This window comes from Simochromis diagramma, unplaced genomic scaffold (genome assembly GCF_900408965.1).
Source record: "Simochromis diagramma unplaced genomic scaffold, fSimDia1.1 OVJJ01000320.1, whole genome shotgun sequence".
NCBI lineage: Eukaryota > Metazoa > Chordata > Actinopteri > Cichliformes > Cichlidae > Simochromis > Simochromis diagramma.
Window position 1 is genome coordinate 7,930,496 of NW_024386773.1, and position 11,291 is coordinate 7,941,786.

At 37.6% G+C, this 11,291-nt stretch overlaps 1 protein-coding gene across 9 annotated transcripts in view; it reads right to left on the reverse strand.

The window, feature by feature from the left end:
- rap1gapb (RAP1 GTPase activating protein b) overlaps nucleotides 1-11,291 on the reverse strand; it is a 103,798-nt gene that overhangs the window by 49,459 nt on the left and 43,048 nt on the right. For 8 of the 9 annotated variants that reach the window (XM_040006168.1, XM_040006205.1, XM_040006160.1 and 5 more), the window contains one exon: nucleotides 735-770. The exons of the other annotated variant lie outside the window; for it this stretch is intronic. Coding sequence is in view for 6 of the 8 variants with exons in the window: in XM_040006160.1 (XP_039862094.1) it covers nucleotides 735-770 (36 nt within the window). In the remaining 2 variants the exon portion in view is untranslated. The remainder of the gene's footprint in view (nucleotides 1-734; nucleotides 771-11,291) is intronic. 9 annotated transcript variants of the gene reach the window in all.

The window sequence follows — 11,291 nt, forward strand, 5'->3', positions numbered from 1 at the left end:
ATAAATGAATCTCAATCCAGTAGAGAAACCTGGAAAGATATACTTGTGTAAAAGTGGTATTATTAATTGTTCTGAGAACTCTCAATGGCTGAGATCTCAGAGGCATGTGCTCTACATGGCCAGCTGGTATTACACACATTTTTGTGCTTCCTGTCTCCTTCCATCTGTTCTTGCCCCTGTATTTCCAGTCGCACATTCCCTGTACGTGCTGTGAGACTACCTGCCAAGTATGGAACATTACAAGCTCCTCTTTGATCATATACAGATGTCCAGAGTCATCAGAGCAAACAGAGTTTTCCAGTGACAATAAAATTACAAGCATATCTGTGACTTTTATAGCTAGAGAGGAAAGCAGCCTTATTAGCCATTACCATCTTTTACTGAGATCATCACTTTAATATTCTGAAATTATTAAAGTGGATAAAGGTACGTTTGTGGGGTTTTTTGTTTTTTTCATGTACCTTTTACATTCAAATTTTTATTGCTGCAGCATAATTGTGTTGGCCATGAAAAACTACTGCATACAGAACAGATCTATTCATGTTTAATTCTCTACTGAGACAACTGATGCTTCATATGCATTAACATTTTTGGTTGGCCGTGCTGAATGGGAAGAGAGTCGTAAAGCCTTAGTCTCCTAAGGTGCTGTAAATGCAACATTGTGAAGTGGAGTGCATGGGACCAGTGAAGTGTGAAACTAAATTTTCTTTGCTTTTCATAAGGAGGGGACTTACCATAAACTTCTGGTCCTGGAAAAGGTCTTATCAACTCTAGAAAGAAACAAAGTGACAATATGTTACTTGATAATGAGCCTTGATTTTCCTGTGAATAAAAAAGTTTGCAAATGTAAACATGGATATTGCACCTTGCTCTTTACTCAGATGTTTTGCACTGCCCCCGTGTGGATATTTTTTGGCCACTTGTAAACACAGACTTATCAAATTGTTTATTTGTACATGGAGAATATCAGAGCTTTTCTTAACTGTACTGATTCCTCTTTAATTTCCTTTTTACTCTCTATGAATTTTGTTCCAGAGCACTTTTTCTCTACATGTTTTTTCTTTTTTGCGAAATTATTGATCATCTATCTATCTATCAATCAATCAATCAATCAATCTTTATTTATAAAGCACTTTTCATACAAAAAAAATGTAGCACAAAGTGCTTTACATGGTTAAAAGCAGCCCACCCCACCCTCCAACTCACTCCCCACACTCTCATTAACATAAACGATGTGAATGCACACATATCTCCCCCCCCCCACACGCACACTTAAAGGAGGGAGGCAAAGAAGCAAAAAAGCAGGAGGGAGGCAAAGAAGCCCCCCAGCCAGGCTGAGAGGACCCCCAGAGCCCCAGCAGCCACGGTCGATCACAGCCCCGGTGCAGAGAGCGCCCCTCCGAGGAAACACTGGCATATGACACAATAGGATATATACAGGGTAAAACGATAAAATAAATAAGAACGGGATACAATATAAATATAAATAGAGTAAGAAAATTAAAAAATGAATAAGAATAAAATCAATAAATATTAGGTAAAGCCTAAATTAATATAGAATAACAGGAAAAATAATAAGCATAAAATAAATAAATGTTTAAGTAAAAGCTAAATTAAAAAGGTGGGTCTTGAGCCTGTTCTTGAAAACATGTACGTTCTCTGCGGCCCTGAGCTCCTCCGGCAGGCTGTTCCACAGACGAGGACCATACAACTTGAAAGCTGCCTCTCCGTGAGTATGTGTCCTGACTTTAGGGACAATCAAAAGGCCAGTACCAGAGGACCTCAGGGTCCGCGAGGGTTCATATGGTAAAAGCAGATCTGAGAGATAAGAAGGCCCAAGACCATTAAGACATTTAAAAACCAATAAAAGAACTTGTGCAGCGATTCTAAAACCGGTGTAATGTGGGCCCGCCCTCTGGTCTTCGTCAGCACACGAGCTGCCGAGTTTTGTAAAAGTTGTACAGTTGAAATATTCTTTTTAGGAAGACCAGAGAGCAGGGCATTACAGTAATCAATGCGACTGGTAATAAAAGCATGCATCAACATCTCCGTGTTGGCCCGAGAGAGAATAGAGCAGGACTCCTGGCTATATTTGTTTTAGGATGAATAAAATCCAATTTTGGTTACATGTTTAATATGTGGGATAAAAAAAGCTCAGAGTCAAAAATAACACCCAGGTTTTTCACTTGTAGCGAAGGACATAGTGAAAATGCCTCTAATTTAGACAAGAGTCTCTCTGAGCCTCGGGACCGATGATTAAAACTTCAGTTTTGTCCTGGTTAAGCTGTAAAAAGTTTTCTGCCATCCAAGATCTTATGTCTAAAATACAGTTAAAAAGGGCATCCATTGGTCTGGTGTCATCAGGAGACACGGAGATGTACAGCTGAGTGTCATCAGCGTAGAACAATGCTTATTACAACTATAGCATGTGGTGTAGCATACTGATAACGGGACCATTCATCTGAATCAGAATATCTTTATTGTCATTGTAACAAGTTCAACAAAATTAAGTGCAGTCCCTGCGATGTCAAGAAAGAAAAGTTTAAATATAATTACAAAAGAAACTTTTAAAAACACAGTCACTCAGAAATAAATAAAAACTTATTGCACAGATAACACTTAACTTCATTGTACTCGTTACAATGACAATGAAGATATTCTGATTCTGATTCTAAAAACCCCACTCAAACACACATTCTTATCCTAAAACACTCTTGGGTGATAATTCGCTGTCCCTAACTGTATTGTAATGTAATTAGCGCAGCTTTACTATTTTAAGTACAACACAGTGGGCCAAAATTAATAACGATAACAATAACTTCATTTATAAAGCGCTTTCAAACAAAGTGCTGAACAGCTATTTGAAGATAAAGAATACAGAAAAAACAATACAGTTTAAAAACTGATAAAACAAAAGGGAATAGCAATAAGAACCAGTAAAAGCTTTAGGCCTAATATCTTCATCGAGGTTGTTCCACAAAGATGGGGCACAGAAAGAAAAATCACGCTCCCCAGTAGCCTTTTTTCTGGTTTTAGAGAACTTTTAGAAGGCCAGTATCCTGAGATTGGAGAGCAGGGGGTGGAACATAGAGGTGCAAAAGGTCAGAGAGATATGAAGGTGCCAAACCATTTGAAGCCTTATAGGTGAGCAACAGGACCTTAAATACTGCAAGCCAAGCAATGAAGAGATTTCAGTACTGAGGTAATTTGCTCAAATTTCCCAGTTTTGGTTAAAATGCAAGCAGCTGCATTTTGTACAATCTGTAAACCTCTAAAACTTTTCTTCGGTTACCCAGAAAGCAGAGCGCTACAATAATCAATGCGTGAAGACACAAATGCATTGTTATGCCCCTCTGCAGCCCCTAATCTCCTCAGTGTGTTCAGCTGGTGCCAATTGACCACACCTAGTCAGGTGTCTATAAAACCATACCTGAAGCAGGCTTTCAGGGAGGCTCACTAGCCTTTGCCTTGGTAGTTTTAGCAAACTTGCTATGCATTTTAAGATAAAACCTCTTCTCACCTAAATTCTGGTGTTCGTCTCCTTATTTATGTTGCGGCTTTTGAGCTGGATCGTAACAGCATGCACAAGAACCTCTGCAGTGTCAAGTGATAAAACTTGTCTGATTTTAGCTATGTTCTTTAGGTGATAAAAGGCAGTCCTTATTGTCTCTTTTACGTGAGACTCGAAGAGTGCATCGGGTCAAACCACATGCCCAAGTTCATTACCTTGTCGCTGCAATTTATGACATAGTCATCAATTTTGAAGGTGATGTTTTGGGACAACTACTGAATTGTGACCATCAAATCTGTCTAATCAGCATTAAGAAGCAGGAAATTATCAGATAACCAGCCCCTAATTTCAGATAAACAAGCTTGTAGTTTAGGCAAGTCAGCACAGTATCTAATGGTTAAAGCAGTGGCTCCCAAAGTAGGGGTATGAATAAAAAAAAAAAGAATGCTTGGACCTTGCTAGCATAATGGACAGATTTTCTTGAAAGGGCTCCCACACGACCGGTATCGGTTCGTGAGTCGTTTGGTACCGGTCCTGGGTCTTTTCACGTGTGTTATGAATAAATCTTATTTTTTTCGGTACCGGTACTAGTTTTATTTTGTTGTATTTATCTACGACACCTTAAAGGCCGGTCCGTGAAAATATTGTCGGGCATAAACCGGTCTGTGGCGCAAAAAAGGTTGGGGACCGCTGGTCTAATACATTCAACAACAACAATATTTATACACACATACAGAAAAATCAAAGAATTTTGCATGACGTGGATGAATATTTTCATAATAACACATGAACTTAAAAGATTTCATGTCGGTTTTCTTTACAAGAACTCTTTTTCATTACGAGTTCACAGTAAGAATCAAAATCAAATCACTTCACAGTCAAATTCAAGTGGACATTTGTGCCCAGTCTGAAGAAATTCCCTCAAGGTTTTCCTGACATATCATTTTCACTTGAAAGGGAGGGCTGTGTGGCTGTGCAGGCATCCTCACAACCCAGAAATATCAATCATGTCAAACATAACTCATGTAAAGCTTAACTGCATTAATTGTGGACTGTTGCTGTTATGTGTTGATATGAGGAATGGCAGAGAGAAAGATTGAGGAAATGTGGTTTTTGGTCAAATTAGTTGCCAGGGACAGAAAAGAGAAAATATGAGATAAGAGAACAAAGTGCAGGTTTTCTGTGTGGTTGGTGTTTTTTTTTTTTCATTCATTATCCTGAAATCAAATGATCAAGGACAAATTCCAGAACCAGATGCTAGAGGTGGACAATCAGCCCACTAATAACCACTGCTTATCCCTTTCTCCCCATGGCTAAGCCAGTCAAACAATTACTTTATGCCAACACAATCACAGGCATTCATTCCACTTATTGATGAAGGAATGAAAATGGAAAATATCGTCAGGATAATAGAAGCCGTTCTGCTTTTTCTCTCCTTTAAATTTACAAAGAAAAAAGCCAACTCAAGTTAGGTTCAAGTATATAAAAAGATGATAAAAATGATAAATGAGATTTCTGGGTTTAGGATGTGCAAGTATTAAATGCAAAGTCTAACCCATTTTTTCTACTGCGACGTATTCCAAAAACTGCTTAAATGTCAGACTCACAGAGGTAGTGCCCTTCCTGCCAATGGTAAAGAAAACATTTTGATCCTTGTCTCCAGTAAAAGCAGAAATACTGCAATTTTAAAATACTCTATTTCAAGCAAAGCATGTAATAAATATTAGCATATTAACGCTTGTATCTATACATGAAAGAGCACTTATGTGTGATATGAAGTTTAGAGTGGTTTGCAAGGATGTGCAAGTATCCTCTCTGTTTTGTTAAAGTGAAAGCCTTCTATATATTTGGTAGTTCAACAGAATAGAATAGAATATTATTCATATCTTTTATATTCAGCCCTGCAGATGCCTTTAATACTATCATTACCTTTTTTTAAAAATGCAATAGGTTGATATTTAGCATGCCCACACCACTGGGTGGCAGGACAGAACTAAGTGGTAAAAATGGAGGTAGATGTCTTATCTGGGTATTTGTGCATGATTCTGGCTGTATCCCAATTCAGGGTCCGCAGCCTTAAAGGCCGCATTTTAAGGCCGATTACGTCACAGCGACGCGACGAAGGCTGTCCCAATTCGAAGGCTGCTCGAAAAGCGGCCCTCAAATGCGTCCTTCATTTCCCTGAATTTTAAGGATGTGGCGGTGTAGACTTTGTGGCCCAACATATCCCAGAATGCATAGCGCGGCGGTGGGTGTGGATAATTTTGCCGAAACAAACAAACGAACAAAAGATTTTCTCCTTCATTTCTGTCAAACAATGCTGAAAAGTTTCCAGCTGTTAGTATCATGGTTGCTAGGCAACCTGGGCAGCGCGACGGAGGCTAGACCGTCCCATTTCACAAGCCTCGCACTTCCGACCCCTGTGGACCGTTAAGGCTGCGTACTTTAAGGCTGCAGACCTTGAACTGGGATACAGCCCTTGTCTCCACACTGGTGTCTCTGTGATTCCTCTACCTGTGTAGTTCACCAGTCTGATACTAGCTTAACCTCTGCTTCTCTCCTCCTTCAATAAGCATGTATGTTGTCAGAATATTGGATAAACTTGTGTGTGAGACGAGGGGTATGATGCAAGAAAGCGAAACACCCTCACTGCAGTGTTTGATATATCAAATACGTTATTGCATTTAACATTTGCATGGCACAGACTGCTAGCCTGTGGTTTTGACATTAGATACATGTCACTTTTGTTCATGACTGTAAACTTTACGTACGCAGGACTTTGTTCTTTTTCTTTGTTTGTTGTAAAGAGGAATGGAAATATTTCCATCAGCAATATGCTTGATCAATATCAAGGTTTTCCTACTGACTCAGCAACATGCTGTTTTGGTAGTAACAGAAGAGGTGAGAAACTAGCCACAACATAAACAATTACGCCTCCATCTTTTGTAGAAACACAAAACTTACTCAAGGGCTGACTGATAGGAGAAACATAAGAAAACATCCTGCTATACAGGTTAGTATAACAACTCAAAGCTATGAAACAGACTGAGAGTTTCATTTTGGAGGCTTTTAAGTAGAAACATGTTCCAAGAAATAGCTTTATAATCTCCCATTTCATATAATTTTTGATCTTAAACATTAAACACTGCAGTTGGTTATTTTAATTTTATTCTCACAAACATTTTCATATAGTGTTACACAAATTCCTCAAAGTTGAGAGATTGAAAATGATGCTTAAATCATGACATATTAACACTTCTGTCCAGAGCGAACATCTAATAATACATTAGCCTGTTCAGACAGAAAGCTCTGTGGGTTATTTCCAATATGTGAAATAATCTAAAGTAAATAGAATGAAAGTTATTAATCACTCTTTACTAGTCAGAACCACATATCTTTACAACACAATATCAATAACCATCTGCAAACTTTCAGCTTTGTGATGGTTGTGACTGTGACCTAGAGCCAAAATTTGTCCAAACACACGTGAACACAATTTTAACATTTTGTTTTCTGGTCTCTTTTAGTATATAAAGCTTTGAGACATAATCATACTTGATACTTATGTGCGTAGGAATTGGATACATTTGATACTGTCTATATGTTCTGATACATAATTAATACAAGGTATTTGTCTTATTATATTTGAACGTTTCTCCCAAAATGCTACGTCCAGATGAACAGAATCAACCTTTTGGGATTATATTGAACAGTTAACTGCATTTGTGCTAAAGTTGTTAACTGATTATTTTTTTTGGTCTGTTACTGGTTTTTGCTTTATCTGCTATTGACTGGGTATAGAAATATATTGGTTGCAGTTTTTTGGGGGAATATATAAGGTGGATAGTGTCCATGTGGCTTTTATAATTTTAGCTGGGCGCTTTCCGCAGTTTTTGTATAAACTAAAGTTGATAAAACAGAAGATGTATTTTTATGCATTTCTTTCCATTTACAATTTGATCCCCCCAGGGACTGCAGACCGAAATTAGCTCGTAGCTAAACTTCATACTTCATAAACTTCATTCAATGCAGCTTTTCTCGAAGAAGATTAATGTTTATTTCTGTTTGTACATGGTCCCTGACAAATAAAGTGAAAATGAAAATGAAATGAAATGTCTCAAACATGCTAAAAAAGTTTCTTCAAACCAGTTATTAAATAGTAGTATAGTAGTCATACTGGCACACACACACACGCATACTGAAAGACACACAAAGTAATACAGTGATAATGCAAATGGTAAACATGTTGCTAATATAAACAATGAATCATGTGAATAATAAATGGGAACAAGAGAATGTCAAAAGAAATTGAGTGTGCCAATGCACGTGCTGCTGGTTGAGCTGTGAGCAGTCAATAGCTTTCTGGAGGTTGCAGGAATACTGGAAGAAAAATGTAGGCTGCCTGAAATAAAGCTAGAAGCACATGTTGAATGTTTTAATCTCAAGGAAATTTTATTTTAAAAGGTCAAAACATTTCCAGGCATCCTATCTTTACCTATAACCTATCCTAAGCGTTCCTATCCCAAAAGACTAGCAGATCCCTCTCAACTCCCGGTATCACAGATTGTTGTTAAAAGAGTGGCAAATATGTCCCTGTCTGAACTTTTCAGAGATGTGTTGCTGGGGTTATAAAATGACTACTGAAGCATCTTTTAGAGCTTCCACCCGCAGCCTTTGTGTTTTCACTTTGTTTTTTCATGTAGGCAGTATAAACACACATTACTAGTTCAAAACATGACTTCGGTAAATAGGTGGACATTTTTAAACGGGATATAGGCTCCACATGCAAAGATTTTAGAAATGGCACATTAAGAAACGCCGATAACCCTCGTGTTCACCCACTATTCACTCGCCCCTCTGAAAAAGGTCATCCACTTTAACTGTTTTCTTTAGTGAAGTCTGTCACCTCAGTGTAATGACTAAAGAGACTCCTAAGCCAACAATCCTGCAAGGCTAGAGGAGTATAATGATCATAGTTTGCTCATGGGTTTTCATTATGTTAAAAGTTTAAAAACAAACAACAACTATACAAAAAGTATAAACAAATAAAGCTCTAATTTGCATGATGATTAGCATTTTTGACAGTTATTATGACAGTTATATTGATTTTTTTATTTAAATGATGCGATGGCATTTGCTTTTGAATCTTACTCAGAAAAACCACCCTAATCCAAATTATTTTTGTGAGGCTGTTCACTTTAAACCCAGTGACCTCTCCAGGTCCATCTCTCTGATCTCTCTGACCACATAACCTTCAAAAGAGAGTAGGAGTTTGACTGTCCAGGCTCTATCATTTGGCTCTACAGTGATTACCAATCTCACACAAAGCACACACACAATCATAGTATTCTCAAGTTTTTAATTTTATATTCATATTTTCTGTGATTTTCTCTGAGGTTTAAAATGTGTAGTATTGATTTAAGAAAAGCTGATTTAGCAATATTTCCACCAGAATCCACAAACAGATTGTGGGTTGCTGTATGTGATCACTTTTTAGGGTCCTTAAAAAACAAAGCAGTAACCTCCCCATCAGATTAAGCACAGCCACACAAAAAAAAACGACATTACATAATGTTGGAGGGATGAAAATAGCAAAGAACAAAAGGTGGGCTGTTTGTACAGTCACACTAGCCTCCTCAACACCATTTTCAGGTAGCTACCGTATAATACCTGCAAGGGAAATTGTAACAGAGCAGTCAGATATGTGCACAATCCAATCATCTTTCACATGGCTGAACCGTTGCCATTTCTCTCTAGGCTTAAAGCAGACTTTACTCACCAGCAGGAAACCAACCATCTGTAACCTAAAACCTGTAAACATACCAGCATCATTGGCTTACTCTTTCTGGCTTCTATAATTACAATCACAAGCTCAAATTTAGGAAATTCACTCATCAGCTTGGTATTATATTGTTCAAAGTTCCCTATAGTAAAGTTAAAAATAGCTCAACCATAATCAAGTCTCTATTTTTTTAAATCATCTGTCCTACTTCACGTAATCGCTTGCTTTAAATTTACATAGTTCAGAAAGGAAAAAATATCAGTAAGGAAGCTGGCACAGGAGATAGTAAAATTGCTCAAATAGGAGGCAATTTCCAGTTGTTTTCCACCTCATCCATTTTTCCTTGCAGCTGTTTACAAGCACTTTAAAGAAATAGCCATGTTGCTATCCGCTAACAGCAATTACCCTTAAATTGTATGCGGAAATTAATCTGCTACAAAATAACTACAAAATAACAAATGCAGAATGTTATGGTCTAGGTCTGGGCTCCATCCATTTCTGTTTAAGAATCCTTTCAATGTTATTCATTAGGAAATTATTTCCCCAGAGATACTCTTTTCAACAACAAGGCTTTTAACAACAGAGACAGATTTCCTAAGCAATTGCAAAACAAACCAAATTAAAATGAAAAAGCTCGTTTCTTTTCTTGAAACAAACACACACCAATTCATCTAACACAGATGCATGCTTTTAAAGGATCCCCAGGCTACTTTCGATTGTACAGAAGCATACATAAGACTAGACTGGATCACAGATAGCTGGAAAGAGTTAGGGCAAAGTAAATGTGTAAGAAACAAAATCAAATACCAGATAAACACTAAACTTGACTGTTCCAGCAGTGCACTGCGAGGACAAAACTGGAGTGGGCCACCTTTACGTAACAACTCAGCCAAGCTGAGTGTTACAATGCACTTTAGGAGTCAACCACTGATTTTGCTGCTTTTATTCCACAATTCATATAATAAATAATTGATTCAGTTCATTCTCGTGACACCCAGCCAAACAGAGCTTTCCAACAGATTCAGGTTTGGTTTGTGTGAAAAAGAAGAAGACTTGTGAGCACAGTGCTACAAATCTCCTGAATTTAAAATCAAATTTCTACAACCTAATGTGAGAAAACATTATAGTGGGACAAATAACTGCAGGCACTCGCTTGCTCTAACCAAATGATTGTAACAGACTGAAACAAATGCAAATGTAGTGTTTATATAAATGAGATTTAAAACAGCTGAATACAGCATTTAGTTTTCACGTGATAGTAACAATTTCATTTGCACTTGTTACAATACCAGCTTACAAAAACCAAAATGTCAATGAGTTAGTAGCTTAGCCAGCTTATAATTCAACAAATTACTCTAATGTGTCAAGTACAGAAAGGAAGAGATAAGCTTTTCTTGTCGTTGATTGGCTTGCACACACTACTGAGGATTAAAAATCCACTTCGAAGTCAAAGAGTCATATGCCGAACAAATTAATCCCATTCATCATCAAATGAGATTAATTCGTCCTGCAAATAAAAGGGTTTGAGTTGAGAAGTATTATGACAGTAATACAATAATATGACAAATGCATCAGCATGTCTTAAAATCACATTACTGATTGTAGCATGACAGTGATAGTGTCAACCAACAGGACCACTCCCTCCAAAATAATAACAGTATCTAACTTTACTTTCTGTCTTTCTTTCCTATCTAATATGACATATCAGTATCTATGGCACCCTCCTTCTGATAGCAAATGCACATTTTCCCCCTAAGGAGATGCTCTCCATTTCTGGTTTGTGTCACACTCTTCACAGTTACAGTATCACTCAGTGAGCTTGCAGTGGTTTCAAGACAAGATGTTATCTGTCATGCAAACACACAAGTCTGCTAGCAATCAAAGCAATTTCCAGAAGTTTTTCAGAGTAACACCATGCACATTTTGTGACCAATTTCACCATCAACAACAAGAAACCTCATGCCACCTGCCAACCAGTTGCAAGTTTATTTTTCTTTA